General features: G+C 40.0%; 1 protein-coding gene across 1 annotated transcript in view; it reads right to left on the reverse strand.

The window, feature by feature from the left end:
* Positions 1-506: 506 nt before the first annotated feature.
* Positions 507-26,836, reverse strand: part of Prelid2 (PRELI domain containing 2) — a 103,230-nt gene continuing 76,900 nt past the window's right edge. Inside the window, exons 6-7 of the mRNA XM_042692117.1 lie at positions 6,353-6,422; positions 507-776 (exon numbers count right to left, since the gene is read on the reverse strand). Coding sequence (XP_042548051.1) covers positions 6,363-6,422 — 60 coding nt within the window. The 3' untranslated portion in view covers positions 507-776; positions 6,353-6,362. The remainder of the gene's footprint in view (positions 777-6,352; positions 6,423-26,836) is intronic.

Below are 26,836 nucleotides of genomic sequence, written 5' to 3' on the forward strand. Positions count from 1 at the left end.
AACCATTTTCACATCACAGAACAAGTTAGTGGAATCCACAACTACAACCTGTCTTTCTCTCTCTATTCCAAGTTCTTTGGGAGGATTAGTGTCAATTCACACAGTGTCAATCATTTCTGGGCCACATGATGCATGTCACAGCCCAGAAGTGGCCCACCATGAAGTGAGGCATACAGAACACACGGTTACAGTACAAAGATATAGGAATGGCAGCTGTGCATCACTGATGAATAGAAATCAAAAGTCTTCTGATTTCTGAGATTCTGCAACACTGATAGGCATATGGCTAAGTTTCAACACAGACTGGTACATGTCTGTTCATTCCAAGCCCCTGAGAAACCAGGAGCCAAGGCTGACCACTTTATTTGCTCCAGTATAATCTCATCAAACCCTGAAAACAATGATACCCATAACATCTGGGCACAAGATCCCTCTGTAACCTTGATACCGTCTCTGACTGCCCTGACACGGCCACAATCACAAGACATCCTCAGGAAGCCTAAACATCATGGTATACAGGTTGTCCCTTTATTTGTAAAAATCATAAAAGAGACTGGGTCGTTAGAATCCAGGTATACAGTCTCATGTCTGTGAGTGCCACAATGTGAAGCAGGCCCCAGGGGAGTATATGGCTTCATGTCCTGGCAGGCAAAGCTCCTCTTTAAGCCATGAACACTATGTCCTCAAACTTGTATTGCTGTTCCAGTGATGTGTCATGGCTCAGGCGTGATTCTTTAAAAAAAAAATTTTTTTTTTAAGACACAGCCACAGCATCCCTGCAAGAGAAAAGAAAACAAGCTTTATCACCTAATAAACATGTCTTACAAATCAATACTTATTTGCCTCTTTGCTGAGGTAACTCCTGGGAGTCACTTGAATTCTATCACGATGGATAATTCTTGAAGAAATTGCATTCCTACCTCCTAATGATGTTCGAACAGAGAAAGCCCTTATTTTATTAAGTCAACTGCCCAGCAGAGGTGGCTCAGAGACGTCTAAGATATAGCTAAATCTGAAGTCTTAATCATTTCAACATGATACAACACCACTATGTTATCAAACTCACCAAGCCCTAACTCCCGACTGCCAGCGGCAAGAACTCACAGATGTCAAGGCTATTTGTTTTATTCAAAAATGACAGGAAATCAAAACTCAATGGAATGGATGTGTCAGCAGCAATGCCACAAGCATATTGGTTAGTGAGATTTATGCACCTCCATTTAGCTCATGACAAAAATCACCTTCGGAGCTTTTTAATTGTCTACTTGGACGTACAGAACAGGATGTTCTATTAAAGCATCTTTAACGCTAGGTACCATACACCACATAGTCACATTCTATGTGAAGTAAATACAATGTAATGTAAAAAATATTACTCTTCCTAGCAGCATTTGTGTTTCCTTAAAGGACCGGATATGAAATATTTTAGGCACAATGACTCAACTCTGTTACTATAGCTTTGGACACAGGCAATAACACAGCTGTGTTCCAAAAAAGCTTTATTTAAAAAAGTTTAAAATGTCTTTTAAAAATTGAGAAGTGGCCAGGCACTGATGGTTCACACCTAAATCCTAGCTATACAGGAGGCTGAGACTAAAGATCATTGTTCTAAGACAGCCTGAACAGGAAAGTCTATGAGACTCTTACCTCCAATTAACCACCAAAAACCCAGAAGTGGAGCTGTGGCTCAAGTGGCAGAGTGCTAGCTTTGGAACACAAAAGCGCAGAAATAGCACCCAGGCCCCAGGACTGAGCAAATGTGTGTGTGTGTGGGCGCGTGTGCGTGTGTGCACACATGCGCGCACACACACACATACAGACACAGAAATTGAGAAGTGTATAATTCCAGAGTTGGAATACTGAGTAAATTACAGCCAGCACATGTGTGGTAACACAAAGCCCGTGTTTCTATTTCATTGTGGATATGCACTGAACTTGATGAGCAATTTTAATGACCACTATTGCTAGTGTTTTAACTCTTTTACTGTTATTATTTTAGTATTTGTTTATACTGTAAAATAGCTTCATCCAAGCCAGGTGCTGGTAATCCTGTAATCTGCATGCCTGTAATCCTAGCTACTCAGGAAGCTGAAGATCACATTCCACAGCCAGCATGAACAGCAATGTCTGTGAAATTCCTATTTCCAATTAACCAGCAAAAAACAGGAACTAGAGATGTGGCTCAAGTGATAGCATACCAGCCTAGAGTGAAAAAAAAAAAAAAAACAAAAGAACAAGTGAGAGATTGAGGTCTGAGTTCAAGTTCCCAATACTCACACACACACACACACACACACACACACACACACACACACACACACACACGCACACACGCACACACACACACACACACACACACACACACACACACTCCCTCATCCAACTCTTCACAAATCAATGATATTAGAATTGAAGATACAGGGAAAATAAACTTTCAGACTACAAACATTGGACTCATAAAATATGATCTATTGATTTATTTTAAAAGGGTAAGTAGTCACCAAAATACTGCTTGATATTAACTTAAGACATTAATTCAGAAGGCAACAAATGTTTTCTTAAAAGACCAGATAGGAAATATGTTAGACACAATGACACTACTCTGCTATATTAGCTTTGGACACAGTCAATACCACAGCTGTGTTCTAGAGGGGGAAAAAATCTTTACGTATAAAAAGCAGACAATAAGCTAGATTGTCTTATATGCTATGGATTACTGACTTTTGCCTTCCAACTGTGGAATCTCTCCTATTTTGCCCAGTAGTACTGGGGTTTAGGCTCAGTTCTTTGAGCTTGCTAGGCAGGTGCTCAACCACTTGAGAGAGGCCTCTAGTCTTTTTCTATTTTTGAGATACAGTCTCTCTTTTTGCCTGAGCCAGCCTGGACCACAGCCTCCTATTTATACTTCCTGACACAACTGTAATGACAGACATCAACACCAAACCCAGATGTGTCTGTTGAGATGGCGATCCCCTGAATACTTCTGCCCATCTGGTCACCATCCTCCGGCTGTCAGCTTCCTGAGTACCTAGGATCGCAGGCATGAGCCTGCTACCCACCCTCCTTTCTTTTAATGTAACCCTTTACCACCCATGAAATCAATAGTTTCCTCACTTACAACTTTTTCCTTTCTTTCCATACAACTGTCTTTAGGTAAATAAAAAGTTCCCTCAAAACAGAAGTATTTCTAGCTTCAAAAATGTGAAATAGTCAAGAAAATGGAATGGAGTAGAATAAAGCAACATCACGGCTGTAAGATCAAAATCTCATAATGTTCTATCATATTTGTGGTGATGTTTGCATAACCATATATGAATCACAACTCACCAATTGGTAGTCCATGACAATGACTCGTAAATCACCAATGGACATCATATCACAATGAAGCTGGTCTTCAGAATAGTTAAAACCTCTTCAGAGGAATGTAGATTTGTATGCTAAGAGTATACATTCCCTTTTTTATATTCGCTCTACTAAGAAAACTGGTTATGTATTTGAAGGGTTTGAGCTATGGAAATAAGTCAGAAATTCAGGACTGTCTACATTTATTATCACTGTCCTCAACGGAAGCCCAGGTCATATTCAGACCTCCATCATTCCATGTATGAGAGAAAAGACTGCTTTTCACAAACAGTGCAAGACCCGGAGTTCACAGCTACATGCTGTACTAAATCATATTATCTTGTTTAGCCTTCCTAACAACAATAAAAACAGTTAATATGTGTGAAGTATATAGAAGATTAATATGAGCCAACATGTTGTTTTCTTTTCCTTTTTCCTTTTTTTTTCTTTTTTTAGTGTACTGTTTGCAGTGATTTCTTTTGTCTTTCATTTTTTTTCTCCTGTGGTTTATTCCTGGGTCACTGTTTCTGATTTTGGTAAATTTATCAGATTTGGGGAAGGGATGAGTTATCACCGAAACTATGGGACAAAGAGTGAACCAATGCAACAGTGATACTCACTAGACACTATGTTGGAAATAAACTTTACAACTTGGAGAGGGGAGGGGAGTCAGAGGGAAGGGAACATAGGAGAAAATGAGGGAGAGGGTAACACTGTTCAAAAAGAAATGTACTCATTACTTTATGTAACTTATGTAACTGGAAGTATGTTCTACTTACTGTGAAAGTGGAACTTATATAATCCCTTTGTACATCACCTTTACAACAAAATAAAATTTAAAAAATAAATAAAAGCAATGCAAGTGTCAAAAAAAAAAGAGAGAAAGCTCAGGAACAGTGCCCAGACCCTGAGTTCAAGCCCCATGACCAACCAAAAAAAATCAGTCAGTCTGTCTGTATATCTATCTATCTATCTATCTGTCTGTCTGTCTATCTATCTATCTATCTATCTAGTTATCTATCTACCTATATATATATATACATACATACACACACACACACACACACACACACACACACACACACACACATATATATAGTAAACCATCATTCACTTTCATTTTGGGCTATATTCTCACTTAAATAACTTAGTTTTATCTTTTCTAGTACAAGGGCATTCTCTCAAGTGTTGACAAGAGAACCTGATGATAAAGGGAGCTGAATAGTTCTGCAATCCCCTGTTATCTGTTAATACTGAATTATTTGCTCTAAGCTGGAGGTAATGCTCTTCAGCACTGGTATGGTCTGGCTTCCAGCTAGAGGCCATGACAAACAATGCTAAGAAGATGTGCCAACTAGACAGTACAGGGTAACTGGCTGCAGAGCAACCAGTGGAGCCACTGTCCCCAGTCACTCGGTCACCGCTAGAAACCAAATCTTCCTCCATAGCAGCCTTGCCTGCCCTTCCAAGAAATCATTCCGTGGCTCATCAAATCAGTCCCACCAAAAGAGAGCTAATCAAGTTGCTTTTTAGGCAGGGACAGGAGGAGGAAATAGGGAAAGCAAAGGAAAGGGTGACATTGTCCATAAAAGAAATGTACTCATTATTGAACTTATGAAATGGTAACCCCTCGTGCAACACCTTTATAACAATAACACTTTAAGAAAAATACGCTGAAAAATTCCTGGGGCTGAGTTATGCAGGCTTGTATAACTAGAGTTTATCCAACAAAGCAGAGTTTCCCCCCCCCCCCCACAGGGACAGGAGCCATAGCCCGATGATGACTTTTTGGCCCCATGGTGCCCACAACTTAAGAGCAACATGTATGCAGCCCTCCTAACAAACTTGGGACAGATAGGCAGAGGCATATATCTGTTACATAGCTTCAGGTGTCAACCTGCTTATCAGAGTTCCCGCCAAAGAAATGCTCATATATCATTTTCATTATGTTTGATGTATTGCTTGAATTCTTCCCCAGTCAAAACAAAGGAACTAAGGTTTAGCTGGATGCCAGTGGCAACTCGGGAGGCTAAGATCTGAGGACCATGGTTTAAAGTCAGCACAGGCATAGAAGTCAATGAGATGCTTCTCTCTAATATACCAGTGGAAAGCCAGAAGTGGAGGTGTGGATGAAGTGGGAGAGGATCAGCCTTAAGCTAGGTACAAGGCCCTAAGAACTGACGTTTAACTGCATGACTTTCCAGTAAAATATTCACTCTTAATCCACTGGAGGATTCAGAATCCTCCAAAGTGTTGACTATTGCTTGGGACCAGAAATGTGTGGGATTTGGAGATTTTTCTGACTTTGAAGTATTTGCATATACACAGTGCAATATGTAAATGAACTTGAGAATGTAACCCAGAATGGGACCCAAGTTTAAACACAAACTTCCCTTATTTTTCATGGACACCATATACTGATAGCCAAAGGTAACTTTAGACAATATTTTCAACACACCTGTATCTTGATAGTTCCAGTAACAGAAGCTCAAGGAAGAATACTTCCATTTGTGGCATGATGTTGTCATTCAAAAAGTTTCTGATTTTGAAGCATTTTATAATTGAGTTTTTCCATGTTAGTTTCCAGACTGACAAGATATAAGGCCAATCAGTATGTTCCTTTCTTGTTATCCTTCCTGCTCCAATTATAGCTTACATCTCTCTTTTCATTGTTCTTGAACAATAAAAGAAAGCTTCAGTTCATCCTGAGCTGAAATCTTTACAAATCTATGCCACCTTCAGGGTCCCAATCATGGTAGATTATGCTGAACAGTTTTAGCAATTTGAAGTTGTAAACCATCACATAAGTACAAAACTGCTCTGAAAATCAAAGAACCAAGTAACTAAAGGTACTAAGCAGATAAGAAAACATCTGTGCAATCATGTGCTGTATATATAACTAAGAAATGTGCTGTGTGAATTGCCCAGGGAGACTGATACATAATACCAGGTTTATAAAGCCAAAAACATGACTTGAGTGAATAATTCTGATCTTGTTTTTGGTACTCACTGATGATTCTTTATTCAGCTAAGGGAGCACCACACTGTTCTTTTAGCAGCATCTCCATTATTCTAATTCCCTGCAGAGAGAAGAAAGAAAACTGAAAATGCTATATTTCATAGACACGCCCCTTTGCATTTATCACAACCTTCTCTCTTCAGGAAATCCAGGTTATGGCCACAAAGTCATTTCAGAAAAGTAGACTCATAGTTAACCTTTATAATATCTCCAATTTTATTTTTACCCAGCAGTTTCATGTATACTTTCTCTACACATGCTCAGATCTGCTTGAGAGGACTTAGCACCTGCTTTAATCATAAGAAAAGAGCCTCAGAGAAGTTAAACAACTTAAAAGTGGCCAAGATCTTCACAGAACCGTCTTGGGAGCAATGTCCAATACACCCCACAAGCAAATCTTTATCTCTGAACAACATCCCTGAATCCACCTTACCTGATACCCACAAAACTCCTAAGAAAATACTATTTTCTTTTTTTTTGGTCAGTCGTGGGGCTTGAACTCTGGGCCTGGGTGCTGTCACTGAGCTCTTCAGCTCAATGCAAGTGCTCTACCACTTGTGCCACAGCACCACTTCCGGTTTTCTGGTGGTTAATAGGACATGAATCTCATGGACTTTCCTTCCCAGGCTGGCTTTGAACCATGATCCTCAGATCTCAGCCTCCTGAGTAGCTAGAATAACAGGCATGAGCCACTGGCACTCAGCTGAAAGTGCTATTGTTAGCCCCACTTTACTGGTGAGGAAACAAAAAGTCAACAGGCTTAATACATTCACTCAAGATATATAGGGAACACACACAGCACCCCACCCAATGTTCAGTGGCCCCCTTTGCCTATCTGTACCTCTCATTCCATGACTGTCCATACCAGCCTGCCTATCTGCGTGGTTTGGGGAAGCAGGGAGAAAGATAAGAGTGGGTGAATGTGCTCAAGCTATTTTGTATGCATATGTGAACATGTCAAAATAAAACTCTCTTGTACAACTAATTGATGTTCACAAAAACATGGAAGGAGCTAGTTCTACAAGTCAGAGGATTTAAATATAATTATGACATAGGGTCTTAAGAACCTCAAACAGTGGGAAAAGGACTCATTGTTCTCAGGACTACAAAACAGTGGGAAGAATAATGGAGGGAATTTAAAATACATTTTCCGAGGATCTCCCCAAGAAGATGCTGATTATAGAGCCCTCAAGCAGGCCCCAGAGTTTTCTACCTTTAATAAACACTTGAGTGGTTCTCTTATACTGATGCGTGAATGAACCTGAAATGCGGAATGGGCCTGCAGGAGAAAGGCAGGTACTTCCTCCTGGGTTTTGTTTTGAGCCAAGAGAAGGGGATGTGGCATAACGAAAAGCATCAGTAGAGAAACAATAAAGTACATTTAATGAACATGAAACAAGATATGATTCAGAAGGTCCTTAAGATTCTGCCAGGGCCATCACCCTAAAAACTGCCCCTGTACTAGAAGGAAGAGCACTGAGGGATCTTGAGAGAAGCCAAGGAGGCTCCATGGAGGTTCACTGAACGAAAATAGCCAACTATAGGGTCGGGAGCACTGTGATCAGAGCCAGGAGATGTGAGCCCTAGTTATAGTATCACTAGACATTCTGGTGGGTTCCTTAGGCTACTCATTTTTACCAAGGATTGCCTTGGACTTACAGATACTGTGAGCTTCTATACCCAGCTGTATGCCAGAAAGAGTAGGTAAACTCCAGAAGCAAACCGAGACCCCAGTCCCTACCAATGACTGAAACAGAAATTCCAGCGCTGAAGCCCAGTATCTGGACCTAAAACATGCTTCCTGTGATGCTAAGACACAATGAATGCATGCTCTAGAACTAGCAAACCAGGAGCCAAGAGGCTCATACCTGTAATCCTAGTTACTCAGGAGACAGATGTGAGAACAATTTGAAGCCATCCCAGGCAGACAAATCCAAAAGACTCCTTTTCAATTATCCACCAAAAAGCTAGAAGTGGAGCTGTGGCTCAAGGTAGAGTCATCCTTGAGCAAAAAAATGTCCAAGCCATGAGTTCAAACCCCAGTACTGGTATGTGCACACAGACAGACAGACACAGACACAGACACAGACACACACACACACACACACACACACACACACACACACGGAAGAATTTGCAAGTAGCATCACCTCTGAGATTCCTTGCAACTCACTTAGCTAGGAAGTGATGAAATATTCTCCTTAATCATCTTTTACATAATTTATATTGTAATCTTTATGCTAGTCTCCTCTAAAAGGATTGGACCTAATTTTGAGGGATGGGTGAGAACTTTTAAAGGGGTGACACTGATCAAAATATATTGTATTCATAAACGCCTTTGTAGAATGGCAACAGAGGAGTTACAATTACATGGGCAAGATAACGAGTACAGTTCTTTTTAATTTCAATAAGGTTTATGGATTAGCAAACGAGTACATTTCTTATCAAGCATTGTTGCCTCCTCTTTGTTTCCCTTTTCCATCCTTTCCCATACTCCCCTCACCTCCCCCCACCCGATCCTCCCCCGCCCCACCAAAGTTGTAAAGTTCGTTTTTCCGACCTAATGACTTGCACATCTCATTGTTGCAATGGGTCCACCTGTATCCCTAGTTAAACGATTTGTTTTTGCCCTTTCCCTCCACAAATTATACCAACATCAAATACAGTGAAAGCTGGGGTTATACCATGGGGGAGGGACATACAAAGCAACATAGATACCATCTTATAAATATAGAAACAATTGCATGGAAGAAAAAAACATTTGAATACTTATTTTGGGGTTCATTCCCCTAACATCAACTTATCTGACCTTTTCTGCTTGACTCAGACATATACTAGTTATTGCAAATAAGGGAAACCATGGGACCTATATTTCTATGCCTCCATCAGAAAGAATGACATTGCCGCATTTGTTAGGAAATGGAAAGAGTGGAAAAAATTATATTAAGTTAAGTAAGCAAGGCAATTTCTTTTTGCAACTAAAGGAAATACAAAAAAAATTTAACTAATTTCACCAAATCATAAGACTCAGCTAATGCTCATTTCTATTCTCATTCACTCAGCCACAAATCCAATTAAGAAACACTTACTATGCAGCTACTATCTGCATTGGAAATTAAATGTTGGGCAAACAAGACAAGGGCCTTGTCCTTACAGAGTTTGCACACTAGTGGAGTCCAGAGAACTTCTATTACCTTTCTCAGCTTTAGTTTCTACAAACTGTTCTCCTACTTTGAAGAGGAAAGAACAGAAACTGTCACATAAATTCCTTTTCAAACTTGTTGTACAGTAGTGAGTAAATGTGTACAATCTATCTTTAGAACAAGAAAAGCACACTCCTTCCTTGGAAAGCAAGAATGTGTGAACTCTCCCAGCCATCTAAATTAAGACCACTGCCACGTATTGAGCTGAACACTAATTGACATTAGTGAAGATCTGAGGTTTGCCTTGGGAACTGAAAGACGTTTATTTATTAAATCAATTATGTTCACGATGAGACAGCTGATTTTATTTCCCTCTTTTCTCCTGTCTCACACCACCTTGGTCTTTGTTTTTTAGAAGAACAGTTAGAAATAGAAGGCAGGGAATAAGGGCAGGAAGAGAGAGAATAAAGTGAATTAAAACAACAACAAAAACCAGGGAGGCTAGTCATTATTTAGTATCATTCTTTGGTAAGGAAAGGCCAAATCAAAGCCTAATCGATAGAGTCTTCTCAAATAAAGTTCATTCCAACACTTTTAAATCTCATCCCCAAGAGATCAGGCTTATAGGGACTAAATTTATACCATTTACCACACAGTGATACCCAAAATGCAGAGTACATATTAAGGGGCTCTGCCTTTACAGGTACAGTTTAAAAGCTTTTGGACTGGCAAACTATAAACCAACGCTATTTTATTTTCTCTCTCCCCTGAAGGCTGTCTTCATTTGTCAATGTGCAGGCAAGCACACTATCTAACGGTCTCATTTCTCTAAAACCAGAGCAATGCTTTCCAAAGATATTGCCACAAAGTGTAAAACACTTCACAAATTCCCCGCTCTGTGTTCTCTCAGATCACTGGTAATTACTGGAAAAACAAAACTGGGTCTTTAGAGGACGAGGAATAAGTTAGACGCAAAGATGACTAAATCCAGATGGTATATTTACTTTGTTATCAAACACTGATACTTCCTTGAGGAGCTCTTGCTTACCTAAGAGGCACCAAAGAGAGTAATATCAGACCTCACAAAAACTGCAAACTTCTACAACAGTCCCCCAAAGGCATATTCATACAGAGCTCTTAACAAAAGAGAACTGCTCTCTTAATTATCACAATGATAAAAGACTAATGTTAAAGACCCCACTGGAAATAACTCGTTCTTGAGGGTCAGGGTTTTCGAGCAATACCAGCAGCAGTCACTGTGTGTAAGGGGTCATGCAGAAACTAGGATACAGGAATGTGTACAGGACATGATGTCTCTATTCAAGGAGCCACTGGTCTCTGGGAGAAAATGGAGGAGTGAAAACCACTTGAGAAGTGCTACAAGTTAGATACATCACATGGAAAAAGACAGGAAGCAATCTTACAGAGAGGATATGAAACATTATTGGGAGAGGATAGAAATCAGAAATGGGGGCTGGTCATGAGTGTGAGAAATACAGATAAAGAAAGGGTGAGGATCCTACAATAGATGAGTGGTACCCATACACAACAGAATTTTATACAGCAATTAGAAGGAATAATAAGATACCATTTGCAGGGAAATGGATGGACTTAGAACAAATCATGTTCAGTGAGGTAAGCCAAGCTCAAAGAGACAAACAGGCACATGTGTTCTCTCACAAATAGAAGCTAGATCTAAAATATACTGAGACATAATAAATTATATAGGACTCTAGGCATTCAAACCCAGTTAGACCAAAGGAGCATACTCTTGGGAGAGGAACAGAAAGGCGCAATGCCTATGTGCCTCTGATCATACATAATAATATTTATCAAAATGAACTCCAGGAAATGGAAACAAGAGGGTTTTTTTTCTTTGTTGCTGTTTTTGTTTCCTTTTATCTTGTTTGTTCATCATATGTCTTTGGGAGGGTGGGGGGGGCAGAAATAGAGGAAAAATGGTAAACAAATGCAGCAATGGTACTCATTAGACAGTATGTTGAAAATGAACAACTTGTGGGTGGCGGTGGGAGAGGAAAACTGGAAAAGTGAGAGGGAAGGGATGACACTATCCAAAAAGAAAGGTACTCTAGGGCTGGGAAGGTGGCTCAGTGGTAGAGCGCTTGCCTTGCATGCCTGAGGTCCTGGGTTCGATTCCTCAGCACCACATAAGCAAAAAGAAAAAAGCCGGAAGTGGTGCTGTGGCTCAAGTGGTAGAGCGCTAGCCTTGAGCTGAAGAGCTGAGGGACAGTGCCCAGGCCCAGAGTTCAGGCCCCACGATCAGACCTCCCCCCCCACAAAAAAAAATTGTACTCTTTACCTGACTTATGTAACTGTACTGTAACCTCTCAGTACATCACCTTCATAATAAAAATAACAAATGTTTTTTGAAAGAGGTAAGGGGCTTAAGGGCAGCCACAAGAATGGCACTGTCCAACTTCTTCACCTTCCAGGTACTTAGCTTTCAATGCCTTAGCTCCAGCATTTTCCTGGGAAAAGACAGCAGCACAGCAAAGCTCCCTATCTTTATCAATGAATGGCACTGTAATTGTTCAATGACTCAGAGACCTAGGATTATGTTCAAACTAGTTCTGCAACTTTGCACAAGATATTAAATTCTATAAACCTAGCAGCCTCATCTCTGAATAAAAATGATAAAACATGGATTTGTCCACAAAAATTCGTTAAAATCATACACCTTCATCTGCTTACCACAATATTTAGTGTTAAAACTAGTAAATACTTGGTAATTACCTGGTAGTTGGTAATAACTGTTCACTATCTAAATTTCTTTTGTAATTATTTAATCCCCCTAGAATGCAAACCTTTTAAAGCTAGGAGCTTCTGTCTTCTTCCAGATATATACCACAAAAAAATAGGACACAAAAGGCAAATAGTAAATGTCTCTTGAATGGATGGATGAATAGATGGATGGATGAATAGATGGATAGATGGATACATGGATCTATCAGCCAGCCAACCAATCATTGCTTTACAGGAATACCATATTACACAGTAAACTAAAAAGTGAAGAAACACCTAGCAAATATCGACATGTCAAAACTAAACCAACATGAGTTAAGCAATCTTAACAGGCCCATATCAAGCATTGAAATAGAAACAGCAATAAGAGACCTCCCATCTAAGAAAAGCCTAGGACCAGATGGATTTACAGTGGAATTCTACAAGGCCTTCAAAGCAGAGCTCACACCAATACTCCTCCAACTCTTCAATGAAATTGAAAGAGAAAGTTCACTACCAAACTCTTTCTATGAAGCCATCACAACCCTCATCCTAAAACCAGGCAGGGTCTCATCAAAGAAAGAGAACTATAGCCCCATTTCTTTGATGAACATTGATGCAAAACTTCTCAACAAAATTTTGGCCAATCGACTTCAACAATTCATCCAAAAAATCATACACCACAATCAAACAGGATTCATTGCAAAGCTGCTTCAATATACGCAAATCAATTAATATAATTTTCACATCAACAAGAGCAAGGATAAGAACCACATGGTTATCTCCATAGATGCAGAAAAAGCATTTGACAATATCCAACACCCCTTTATGATGAAGGCTCTGGAAAAACTAGGAATCTATGGAACATTCCTCAATACAATAAAGGCTGTATATGACAAACCTATGGCCAGCATTATACTTAATGATGAAAAGCTAAAGCCATATCCTCTTAAATCAGGAAAGAGACAAGGATGTCCACTCTCTCCACTTCTCTTCAATTTAGTATTAGGATGCCTAGCTACAGCAATAATCCTACTTTTGGGCATCCATGAGGCCCTGGGTTCAATTCCTCAGCACCAGATAAGCAGAAAAAAAAAAAAAAAAAGAAGCCAGAAGTTGCACTGTGGCTCAAGTAGTAGAGCGCTAGCCTTGAGGTGAAGAGTTGAGGGACAGCGCCCAGGCCCAGAGTTCAGGCCCCACGGACCGGACCCCCCTCCCAAAAAAAAAAACAAAAAAACTTCTCTTTTACTATAGTTTTCTATTTTTTTGGACTTATATAAAAATTGTTTCCAAATATTTTCTTTGACTTTATATAGAATCATGACACATGAACAAGAGCACAAATCTGTCATTCTCCTAGTTAACTCTCCCTCTAACAATGACATCAACTACTTATTCTAGTTATTAGGCTGCCCAATCAGCTTCTAGCTCACTTTCCCAACACTGTATCTACCCTGTATCCTCCGTCTTCCCTACCCCCAGGCCTACTTTCTACTCAGGAAACATCCTCAGTTCTTTCTTCATCTTCCACTGTTCTCTCCATCCCAGGAGCAGACATCCAGCACTTGGCAGTACTTAGATCTCAACTCATTCAGCACCTCCACTGAAATTAGACCCTCTCATACTCTCATTATTACTCCAGCTTAAATAGCCCAGTCACAGTCTGGATCATATTGCCTGGTCCTACTATTTGTATAGCATTCATTCCAATAAAGAAAATTTCATGCTAAGATAGTAGAGTGTTCATCTGGCTAGTGTTCATCACTGAACACATAGAACCAACACTAGAACCCAGCACACCATGAGCATAATCTGAAGAGGGAGTAGGGAAGAAGAGGTGGGCAGAGGGAGGGAGGGAAGAGAGAGATACAAACACCAGCTTTCTCATAGAAAGATGAAAGAAATGCTTAGCAAAGCTCTCAGGAAGAGATCTTCTATCACAATATAGCATCTTTTAATCTGATGCTGTCCAATTCTTTTGAAATTCAAGTCTTCCTCATCTATAAAACTGGAATAACACCAAATAACAATAATACAATTAAAATTATATATAGCATGACAAGCACTGTACTGTTTTTTTTCACTGTCGACTTATTTTACCCTTCCATCTGCTTAGAGGAGGTCGAGAGATGAGACCAAAGCCCAGAGAAATTCCTGTCCAGAACCACACAGTAACTAAGAAGTAGAGCACAGATTTGGCTCAAGGCAAGCAGATAGGACAGCCTAAAATCTGGGATTTTGGAAGACAGTGGGTAGGGTTGGGGGGTGGGGAGACTTACAAGTCTACATTAGAATGTGAACGTGGAAACTTCTACTACAATGCTCTATACATAGCTAGAGACTTTCTTTTATTGACTCTACTCAAAAATCCTGATAAATTAGCTATTTTAGTCCCTTAAATTCTGCTAAACAAATCAGTTATTTCAGTCCTGTTCCCAAACAAATGTCATGAATCTTAATACATAAATCAATATCTAATTTCATCTACAAATTATTTTAAATACAATGTTTTCTCAGTAGGACTAGCCTGATAAAATGTACAGCTTCAATATAATTTTCCATTTGTGGCAAATAGGCTATTGAGTAAGATTCATTTTTATTTCCCCTAATAACCCAGACTCTTTAGATATAACTGTAGAGCATTAAGTCTCAGATCTCCTCGATTCACATTATAAAACTTTCTCTCCTCAAAGAGAATATTTAATCCTCACAATTTGCAAGAGAAAAAAAGTGCACCTGCAAATAATAACATCTAAAAAGTGGAAATGACCTTTTATTATTTAACTCAGATAGGAAACTCAGCAAAAAACTGAATGCAGCCCAATTGATGTAGCGAGATGTCTTGTGCCCAAACAACAGAAGGAAAAGCTACAGTCATTTCCATTATTGGCAATTGCCAGCCTACCTACTTTGGGGGCTGAGATCTGAGGATCTCATTTCAAAGCTAGCCCGGGCAAGAAAGTGTAAGACTCTCCAAAGAGGAAAAGTCAAAAGTGGAGTCGGGCACCGGTGGTTCACGCCTGTAATCCTAGCTACTCAGGAGGCTGAGATCTTAGGATCGTGGTTCAAAGCCAGCCCAGGCAGGAAAGTCCATGAGACCAATAAACCACTAGAAAAACGGAAGTGGCGCTGTGGCTCAAGTGGTAGAGCCCTCGCCTTGAGGTGAAGAGCACAAGGACAGCGCCCAGGCCCAGAGTTCAAACCCCATGACTGACCAAAAAAAAAGTCAAAAGTGGAAGCCTGGCTCTTTTATAGAAAATTCTTCCTCACCCTCCAATATGACTTACTCTATTTAAATTTTTTAAATGTGACCTTTAATCAGACACAACAGCCCACATCTACAACCCTAGCTACCTGGAAAGGCCAAGATTGAAAAGATCACAGTTCAAGGCAAACCCCGGCAGAAGAGTCCACAAGACTCCTCCACTGACCACTGGGCCCTGTAGTAAGTACCTTTTGTCCTAGCTAGAAGATAAAGCTTAACACAGGTGAATTGTTGCTGTTCACACAGCAAGACGCAGGAATGCAGTGTCTGGTAGGCAGAAAGCGACCATACCATGTGGGTATGGACAAAACATCATATGACTATATACAACATAGGAGCATAAAAGGTAATTCTGTAGTCATGGGACAATCATGGTACAGAAAGATTACCTTAAACAATTTGTGGGGGATGTGGACAATTAGCAACCTTTAATCAGTGAGTGGGAAGAGTTGTTCAGGATAATAAAAGAGGAAGCCAGGTTGGGGGCGGGGGGGCTCTCCATTAGAAAACACAAAAGGAATCTTGAGGCGTTGTTCTACATGATTAACTAGGAGGAGAATGAATGGCACTTCGGGCAAACTATCACCTGAGTCTGGTGCCCGGGTACAGGACCCTCACGACACACAGGAACTCTGACAGGGTCACGTGAGTCGATGCCCCTGGCAGTGAATCACACTCCTGGAAGGAAGTAACACCCTATCTCAAAACTAACCAGCCAAAAACGCAGGGTTGGAGGCAATGGTAAAATCACTTGTGTAGCAAGTGTGGGGCCCTTCAATCCCTAGTACCACTGAGAAACAAGAAAAATGTGACCTTTACATAGTTTTTGTTCTGTTTTGTTTTGTTTTCGCTGACTGGAACTTCACATAATTTTTTTCTTCAGGAACCAAGCACCACACCCGCACACAACATCGATGTCAACCTTTGCTACTTGCTTACAAACCTCCACTCTTGGCATTCTGACCACTGTGCATTTCGCTCATGCCTGTTCTAATCATAAGACAATGCTCTCCTACACTCAGGCAGGCCTGCCCTGGTCTGGAATACCCCAAGCACCAGCTCTTGGCTGTGACAAACCAAAAACTAACAAAATTCTGTTTGTTTGTTTTTTATGAGTTATATTTTCACTGATCATCAGACTTAAGCCCAGCCACATTTCTTGTTTCTGGCCTATTCTGAGATAAAATGGTGAGAAACATGCTTGTCTATTTTGTCAATGAACTGTCTCTAACAGACTAAATAAATCCAACTGATGCCCCAATAATTCTTCTTTTGCTTTTTATTTCCACTCTTTTCCTTCCTCAGATCCATGCATTTCTAAAAACGAATGATCTTCACATTTAGGGTGACTCTCTTGAGTCTTCTAATCAGGAATTCTCTTTGATCAAAATGTAATTTCCTAAAGTTGTATTTTCAGCCAAAAACTTATCATACCAAATCAAAGCAACATTGAGGTTAATAATAATTTGTTATGGGCTTACCTCCATTATCTCATTTAATCCTCTGAACATTGCTACAAGGTAAGAAACTTTTTTTTAATTTTAATTTTTTGTGAACATACTGTACAGAGGGGTTACAATTACATGGGCAAGATAATGAGTACATTTTTTATCAAGCATTGCAGCCTTCTCCTTTGTTTACCCTTCACATCCCTTCCCAGCCTCCTCCCGCCCCCCAACCCCAATAATCCCCCCCCCCCCCCCCGCACCAAAGTTGTAAAGTTCGTTTTCTACAATGACAACTTGTACTTCTCATAGTTGCGACGGGTTCACCTGTATCCTTAAACGACTTGTTTTCCCCATCTCCTCCACAAATTATACCGACATCAAATATAGTTAAAGCAGGGGTTATACTGTGGGGGAGGGACATACAAAGCAACAAAGAAATAATCTTATAAATGTGTTAGAAACAAATGTATGAAAGAAAAAAACATTTTAATACATATCTAAGGGTTCATTTTCCTAACATCACATTATCTGGAAGTAAGAAACTTTTGCTGTCGTTTTTCCAAGTAAGAAAGCAAAGGAAAGAGAAAAAAAAAAAGGAAAGAGAAAAAAAATATTCAAGCCTCATAACTAGAAGATGTAAGACCTAGGATTTAAATCTGAGTTTCTTAACTTTTTCCACAATGGCTAGTTACCTTATATAACATGTTGTTGTTGTTGTTTAGCTTCTAAAATGCAGGAGGTGAGGGACTGGGAAGGTGGCTCAGTGGTAGAGCGCTTGCCTTGCATGCATGAGGCCCTGGGTATGCTCGAGGCCCTCGATTCCTCAGCACCACATAAGCAAAAAGAAAAACGCTGGAAGTGGTGCTGTGGCTCAAGTGGTAGAGTGCTAGCCTTGAGCTGAAGAGCTGAGGGACAGCGCCAGAGTTCAGGCCCCACGACCGGACCCAAAATAAATAAATAAATAAAATAAAATAAAATGCAGGAGGTGAGAAACACTTCTTTCATTTTTTTTTTTGTCAGTCCTGGGGCTTGAACTCAGATCCTGGGCACTGTCCCTAAGCCTCTCTGTGCTCAAGGATAGCACTCTACTACTTGAGCCACAGCACCACTTCTGCCTTTTTCTGCTTACATGATACTGAGGAATTGAACCCAGGGCTTCATGCATGCTAGACAAGCACTCTACCACTAAGCCACATTCCCAGCCCTTGAAGAATTACTCTTAAGAATTTAATGAGACAACATATAATGCTGCTGTATCCAAAAAACTTACCCATTACCTTCCATTCTCCCAGGAGCCTAAAAGCAACTATTTATTTTGTTAAGGACTAGATCTGATTGGGAGGCTTCTCACAATTGGACTCCCACTGCAAGGTGCACCCTTACTTTCATTCTGTGTCCTACAGGCAAATATCAGCCCTACTTGTTCACATTTCACAATAAATATTTCACAAGCTCTTCTCATCACCTGTAAGATGCAAGTGCTGAGACATCAGGAGTGTAAACCCACTTTTCCTATGTCTCAGCAATTGTCTGCAACAGAGACACATGGGAAGAATCCTGATTGCTGAGCAGGCTACTGGACAACACCTTAGATACCTGCTTTATCTAACTCCCACCTTCCTGAACCAGTTAGTCACAGGAGGAAAATGAAACTGGGACAGGTAAAGAACTTGACCAACAATACTCAACTAGGAAGTTGACAGAATCCAGAGTCACACTCAGGGTTTTGTGACTTTCAGCCTTCAGTATAGTACTTCCTTTTAAAAGCTCTGGTTATGAGGCTCTCATCTCAAATTGTCAGAAAATAACCTATCACTTTAGGCCTGGTCCTTCCTACTTTCCTGAAGTTATTTCCTTCTATACCTAGAGTGGTCTTATTTTTATAAATTTAGGTGAGGCAGAAAACAAACCACATAGTTCTTGAAATTACCTTAAGAACAAAAGCATCTCACCACAATTCTACTTGGCTTCCTGTTTCTAAGCTTGCTCATGTACCTTGGAGAAGCTGAAGAACAAAGGACGCAGTTCTGTTCCAATAGTGTCTATCAATTATAGTTTCTATTTTGTAGCATTTTATTTATTAGATGAAGAAGGAGAAGAAGGAGGAGGAGGAGGAGGAGGAGGAGGAGGAGGAGGAGGAAGAGGAAGAAGAAGAGGAAGAAGAGGAGGAGGAAGAGGAAGAAGAGGAAGAGGAGCAGGAAAGGAGGAGGAGGAGGAGGAGGAGGAGGAGGAGGAGGACAAGGACGAGGACGAGGACGAGGAGAAGTTGTACGAAGGGATTCTAATTCCCTAAATCAGGTTTCTTGATGAGCTGTCTATCACCAACTAGAAAAATCTTTTATTTCCTATTGAAGGACTTATGATGCTATAATCAGTATCTCTTGGGGACAAAACTCATGGCTGATGAGTAAGGTATCAGATTATAACTTGGAGCTAAAGTGCTGTAATTAATATTGGCATCATAACCATGATGGCTTCTTATTTGTCTTAGGAGTGGAAGAACAGTAAATCCAGGGTAAGCTTAAGAAGTAGTGCCTTTTTTTGTAATTTTAAATATTTATCATTACAAATTAACCTGCTAAATCAGAATAAAAACCACATGGAGGAAAGTGACTACATGATTTAAGAAATTAAATCTCCAAAAATAGGTAATTATAGTCTTAAAATAAGCCACCTGCTAGCTTTTGTTTGCTTTTTTTTTTGGTATGTTTATTTGGGGTGAGAGCAGGTTAAGATAAGATCTTTCTATGCAGCCCAGGGTGTCCTCAAACTTGTGATCCTCCTGTCTCAGCCACCAGAGTGGTAAGATTATACGCATATGTCTGCAAGAAGCCTTGCAGTACTTATTGAGATAAATGTTATTAAAACTCCTAAGCCCCAAGGTAAACTAGTAAATAGAAAAAAGTTGAAGAAATATATGTAATGGTGACATAATTGATACTTTTTGAAAATCACTCTATGTCATCTGCTAAATAGGAAACAGTACTGGGTTGACTCTTAAGATCATATCCTTTGGGCTGGGAAGGTGGCTCAGTGGTAGAGCGCTTGCCTTGAATGCCTGAGGCCCTGGGTTCAATTCCTCAGCACCACATAAGCAAAAAAGAAAAAAAAAAAAAGATCATATCCTTTGTGTTGCTTGATCACAGATATACTCCTGTATGATTAATAACTTCTGGGTGGGTGAAGTTATAAATTAAGTTATAAATGTTAAACAATGTCGTGAAATTCTTTCCTTCAATACAAACTCTTAAGCTTAAAAAAAAATCACATCCTTCATTTGGGGTGGTATAAAGGAGAGACTACTTTTATGCCCAAGCTTTATAATCAATTCTGGTGTTTTTTAGGAGACTGATATATGATCCTGGATGCAAGCTGGAGCACAGCTGTGATGTATACCTAGTTCAGAATTTGGCTAACCACTCTGGTTCTCCAAGAAATCATATAACACTGGCAGAAGTAAATGGATGACTGGGCTCTTGGAAGAGAAAAATCAGGAAGAATTCTCAGGATCTTAGAAACACCCAGCCTAGTCAAGTGCTCTAATTTGTTTGGTTCTGGGTACTACTACTTGGCACCTGTGTTTCTGGACAAATCCCCTCACCTCTCTGTCTGTTCTCATGTATAAAATGGTAAAGTAGGTCACCACAAACCATTGCTGAGCAGCTTGAATATATCCATGCATGCAAGTACTCATGATAATGCCTGGGGTATTAAAAGTGCTCAATAAATATTACTTGTGTTCAATATTGTTACCATTGCTGGACAGTATTTTTTTCTTTTAAAACTGTAATTAAGGGCTGGGATGTAGCTCAGTGGCAAAGCACTTGCCCAGCAAGTGCAACATCCTGGGTTAGATACTCAGTGTCAAAAAGAATATATATATATATATATATATATATATGTATATATGTATGAATATATGCATATACACACACATAATTAAAATAGAAAGACACTGGTGGTTCACAACTGTAATCCAAGCTATGCAAGAGGCTGAGATCAGATTATTGAGGTTCAAAGCCAGCCTGCGCAGGAAAGCCCATGAGATGCTTATCTCTAATTAGCCACCCAAAATGCCAGAAGTGGCTCAAGTAATAGATTGTTAGACTTGAGCATAAAAGCTAAGAGACAGCATCTAGGTCCTGAGATCAAGCCCCAGTATGGGGGTAAAAAGGAATCATAAAGAAATATTACCATTTCTGGAAATAATAAGGTGTTCATTAAGTCAATAACTATTGAACACTGATCAGGTGCTGAGATACTGAAGATAAAATGGCAAGTCACACCCAGATTGCTCAGTAAGGGAAACAATATATTAAAAGAACCATAAAAATAGCTACATATAGATAAGAGTATTCCAGGGAATCTTTTTCTAGGAAGGTCTATGTATAAGAAAGTTTGGGGCTGAGAAAGTGACTCAGTGGTAGAGCGCTTGCCTTGCATGCCTGAGGCCCTGGGTTCCATTCCTCAGCACCACATAAGTAAAAATTAAAAAAGCCAGAAGTGGCGCTGTGGCTCAAGTGGTAGAGCGCTAGCCTTGAGCTGAAGAGCTGAGGGACAGCACCCAGGCCCAGAGTTCAGGCCCCATGAATGGACCAAAAAAAAAAAAAGAAAGAAAGAAAGTTTCACATTTATAAGCATCTAAGCTTGAAATAACCTCAATACTCATTACTAAAGAGTGAAACACATTTTTGTTACTACTTAATGAAACATTCTGCAGTCATTAAGACAATAGCTTTGAAGTTTATGTAGCTACTGTGAAAGGCATTCATGATAGGACATATTACTTGAAAAAATAAGACATGAAAAAGTACTAATACTGTAATAATAACTGTTTAAAATCTGCATATAAAAGACTAGAGGGCTGAAATTTGACTCATGTGGTAGGGAGGTGAGGCTACTTAGCAAGCATGAAGCTCTGAGTTCAAACCCCAGTACCACCAAAAAGGAAGGAAGGAAGGAAGGAAGGAAGGAAGGAAGGAAGGAAGGAAGGAAGGAAGGAAGGAAGGAAGGAAGGAAGGAAGGAAGGAGGAAGGAGGGAGGGAGGGAGGGAGGGAGGGAGGGAAGGAGGGAAGGAGTGAAGGGAGGGACAGAGAGGGGAGGGACAGAGAGGGGAGGGAGGGAGGGACGGAGGGAAGGAGGGGGGAGGGAGGATAGAAATACCAATTTAGGTTACTGGTTTGCTTTGAGTCAGGGTCTCACTGTACAGTCCAGGCTAACCTTAAACTTTCAATCCTGTCTCAGCCTCTTAAGTGCTGGTAATACAGAACAGGATCCAAATTGGGCCATCTTTCCATTAAACAATGACAATAATTATCTGTTCAGTATTTATGTGTGTCCATGTATTTTAAGGCTTTCTTTCCACTATCTTTTTTAACTCTTGTACTCACATGGTAGAGAATATTATTACATTCTACCAGACAGAGGCTGAGTCTGTACATGCCCTGTAAGGGAAGGCACTGAGATTTAAATCTAGGTCAAACTGACTTCAAAGATAGTCTAATCATAACCATTAACATTTGTCTGTAATACCATAATAGGAAAAATAAGTTTTTGCTTTTACCTTCCTTGCATTTTTCTTTGTAAATACTAATGACACAATAACTAATCATATTCTGTGTGCCAAATCCTGTCCTAAACATCCAATGTATGCAATTGTGCCAAATCTTGTCCTAAACATCCAATGTATGCAATTCATTATACTCTTCACAAGGATTCCATGAACTGATACCTTCATCCTTATGCAGCTGCAAAAAATAGGCACAGACAGCAAGTAGCCTATCCTGGTCAGTGTGTTCTATCCATTGCTTTCAAAGGTAGCCAAAGCAGAAGATCACAAATGGCTCTACTGGGAATAAAACTTAAAATATTTATGTGCAAGTAGAACATATTCTAAAAGCATACTTCAACAAGTCTTATGAAATTTTCTTTGAAGATCAAAAGTCACTGTGTTCCAGTGACTCATGCCTGTAATCCTAGCTACTTAGGAGGCTGAGATCTGAGGATCACAATTTGAAGCCAGCCTGGGCAGGAAAGTCTGAGAGATTTTAACTAACCACCAAAAAGCCAGAAGGGGAGCTGTGGCTCAAGTGGTAGAACACTAGCCTTAAGAAAAAAAAAAATCAGGCACAGCTCGAAAGCCAACCCAGGACCATCATAAAAATTAAAAGAAAATATTTGTTAAAAAATTTAATAGGAGAGATGTACAAGACACTATGTTGAAAAACGAACTTTACAATTTAGGCGGGGGAGTGTAGTGTAGTTATGTAGGTGGGAGGGAAGGGATGGTAGGGGAAAAACAAAGGAAGAGGCAACAATGCTTGATAGGAAATGTACTCATTACCTTGTTCATGTAAGTAACTGTATCCCCTTTGTCAAGTGCCAGTGGCTGAAGTCTGTAATCCTAGCTACCCAGGTATCTGAGATTTGAGGATCCCAGTTTGAAGTCAGCCTGGACAAGAACACCCCTTAGCTTCAAAAATTAAAAAATCTTTAAATTTGAACCATTTCAACACATAAAAAAGATTAAGGAATAGAAAAGCACAGTAGATTTTTAACAAATGTTAGTATCTTTTAAAATATCCAAAGCTATACTTCACTAAAGGCCAGTGATCAGGAAAAAAAATTTTAATTATAGCCTTTAAATTCACGTAAAGTAGAATATAATATAAAGTTAATTAACACTGTAATAGCCATTATTTTCTTTCAGTAAAAATTTGGAATAAAACAGAAAAACTGGTCATGTAGAATCTAAAAAGCACAGCTAGCTAATAATAAGTCTCATACAAGAAACAATAAATTTCCTACAAGAAATGAGAAGAGAGAAATGGAAGGAGGGGGAGGGAGAGGAGAAAAAGGGAAGGGAGGGGAAAGAAGGTAAGGGAGGGGAAGAAAAAGTAGAGGAGGAGAAGGGAAGAGAAAAAGGAGGAAAGGGTTTGAAAGGAGAGAAATGGAAAGAGGAAAGGGAAATAAAAGCAGAGGAGGGGAGAATATACCAAGTATTCCTGGCTCATGCCTGTAATGCTAGCTCCTCAGGAGACTGAGAGCTGAGAATCACAAGGTAGTACGGGCAAGAAACTCTATGAAACTTTTATCTTCAGTTAACCACAAAAACCCCAGAAGTGGAACACTGGCTCAAGTGGTAGAAAGCAAGCCAGCCTTGAACAAAAAGGGCTAAAGGACAGGGTCCAGGCCCTTAGTTCAAGCTCCAGGACTGATACAAAATATACATGCATGTGTGTGTTGCATGGGCGCACACACACACCTCTGAAAATCACTTGAACAAATCTGCCTTCACTGCACACAGTGAGAAGACAGGGTAGCCTCTCTCTGCCTTCCTTCCCTCACCTTCCCACAAAAGGTGGGCACAATTGAAAAGGTCTATCATAAAAGATGAAACTGTACAGTACAATGAGGGGCAGGCCTAAGAACTCATTCACTAGAAAGGAAGGGAAAATTACAAAGAGGAACAGGTGAATACCTCAGAGAACCTAGGAGCTTTTCATTTACATACCACAGGGCTCAAGCACACAGCTGAAGCCGAACTACTGACTGTACCATGAAGAAGCGAAATTGCAATGCATATCCTACAGAAATTAAGAAGAGTGAGGGGAGAAGTAGGTAGGGAATGGGGGGTAAGAAAACTGAAGAGGTGACATGGATAACGATGCACCGTATTCATAAAATGCTTTGTTAAATCACAACACCTTTGTACAACTACTTAAAAGATCATTTCAGCCGGTTATCAGTAGCTCACACGTGTAATCCTAGCTACGTGGGAGGCTGAAATCTGAGGATCGCAGTTTGAAGCCAGCCCAGGCAGAAAAGTCTCCATTAGACTCTTATCTCCAATTATCCACTCAAAAACTGGAAGTGGGACTGTGGTTCAATGAGGCAGAGCACTAGCTTTGAGCAAAAAGAGCTCAGGGACAGTATCCAGTCCCTGAGTTCAAGCCTTATAACCGACACACACACACACACACACACAGATAATTTTATTTATGTTTTTATTGTAAATGTAATGTACAGAGGGGTTACAATTACATAAGTAAGGCAATGAGTACATTTCTCCCCTTCCCCTAAGTTGTAAAGTTCATTTCTAACATAGTGTCTAGTGACTATCACTGTTACATTGGTTCACCCTTTGTCCCACCATTTCTGTGATTCTTTTTCCCAAATCAGATAAACTTAGATACAAAACAAAGGGTACAGAAGTTAAAAACAATGACAACAGAATAAACCAAAGGGGGGAAAGAAAGAAAGAAAGAAAGAAAGAAAGAAAGAAAGAAAGAAAGAAAGAAAGAAAGAAAGAAAGAAAGAAGGAAGGAAGGAAGGAAGGAAGGAAGGAAGGAAGGAAGGAAGGAAGGAAGGAAGGAAGGAAGGAAGGAAGGAAGGGAAGGAAGGAAGGAAAAGAGAAAGAGAGAGAGAAAGAAAGAGAGGGAGGAAGGGAGGGAGAGAGGGAGGGAGAGAAGGAGGGAGAGAAGGAGGGAAGGAAGGAGAGGGAGAGAGAAAGAAAAGAAAGAAAGAGAGAGAGAGAGAGAGAGGGAGGAAGGGAGGGAGGGAGGGAGGGAGGGAAGAAGAGGGAGAAAGAAAGAAAGAAAGAAAGAAAGAAAGAAAGAAAGAAAGAAAGAAAGAAAGAAAGAAAGAAAGAAAGAAAGAAAGAAAGAAGGAAAGAAAGAAGGAAAGAAAGAAAGGGGGAGGGAGGGAGGGAAGAAAGGAGGGGAGGGGGGAGAGGAGAGGCAGAGGAGAGGGAGCCCAAGATAGTACCCAGGCCCTACGTTCAAGGACTGGCACCAAAGAGAGAGAGAGAGAGAGAGAGAGAGAGAGAGAGAGAGAGAGAGAGAGAGAAAAGAAAAGTGAAATTGTATTTCCAATTCAGTTATAGTCAGAATTCTGTACTAACCTCTGAGCTGAGACAACTGAATGACATTTTTCTGGTTTTTTGATCGAACTATAAGCCTTAATTTAACACAAAGAGCCTAGCTGAAGCCAAGCCCAATTCTACAAGTAATATCTTTTATGCACAACAGATTTGTATCTCAAATGAACTTTAGCCCACACGATGTACAGATGAGGCTCGTATTCTTTCTTTTTTGGTATCTCAGTGCAGTCTGGCTGAAACTGTTAAACGGCTTTCAATTCTATGCTGGTCTTGGGTTTGTTTATACAAACCTGATAAAATTTTATGCTGACCACAAATTCCTACATTTTTCATTGTCCCTGTTTTTGAATTCTACACTCAGTAGACTAAGAAAACAGGCTAAAAAAAATGAGTTAAATTGATTGTAATCTTGCTCCAAAACAGTGGAGAGGACAAAGTTCCCAAATCCCCAATACCTAGTTGGGTGTAAGAGTATAAAAGCTTTAGAAACATGTTTCACAGGAAGTATGATGAAGACAAAGGCATTTCCTCTCTAGCCTAACAAATGTCTTCTTCAAGGTCATCTGAACATGGGATGCATTCGCCTTGTCTCTTTACCGAAGCTCCTTAGGGAAAAGGACTCTCTCCTTTGGGAACTGAAAGAAAATAGTAGTTCATAGAGTGGGCTCTGAGATCAGAACACCTGGATTCAAACCAGCCTTCCCACTTACTGGCTGATGGCTCTGTGCAAATAATTTAACCCTTACAAAGGGTGAACAAATGCAGCAGTGGTACTCACTAGACACTATGTTGAAAATAAATTTTACAACTTGTGGGTGGGGACAGGAGGGAAAATCTGGGAGAGAGGGAAGGGTAACATTGTCTAAAAAGAAACGTATTCTTTAACTGACTTATGTAACTAATCCGTTTGTACAATACCTTTATAATAACAAGAAAAAAATAATAATAATTTAACCTTGTTGGCCTCTATTTTCCTCTTCTATACAATAAAATAAT

The sequence above is a fragment of the Dipodomys spectabilis genome, unplaced genomic scaffold (genome assembly GCF_019054845.1).
Source record: "Dipodomys spectabilis isolate Male_0828 unplaced genomic scaffold, ASM1905484v1 ptg000147l, whole genome shotgun sequence".
Taxonomy (NCBI): Eukaryota; Metazoa; Chordata; class Mammalia; order Rodentia; family Heteromyidae; genus Dipodomys; species Dipodomys spectabilis.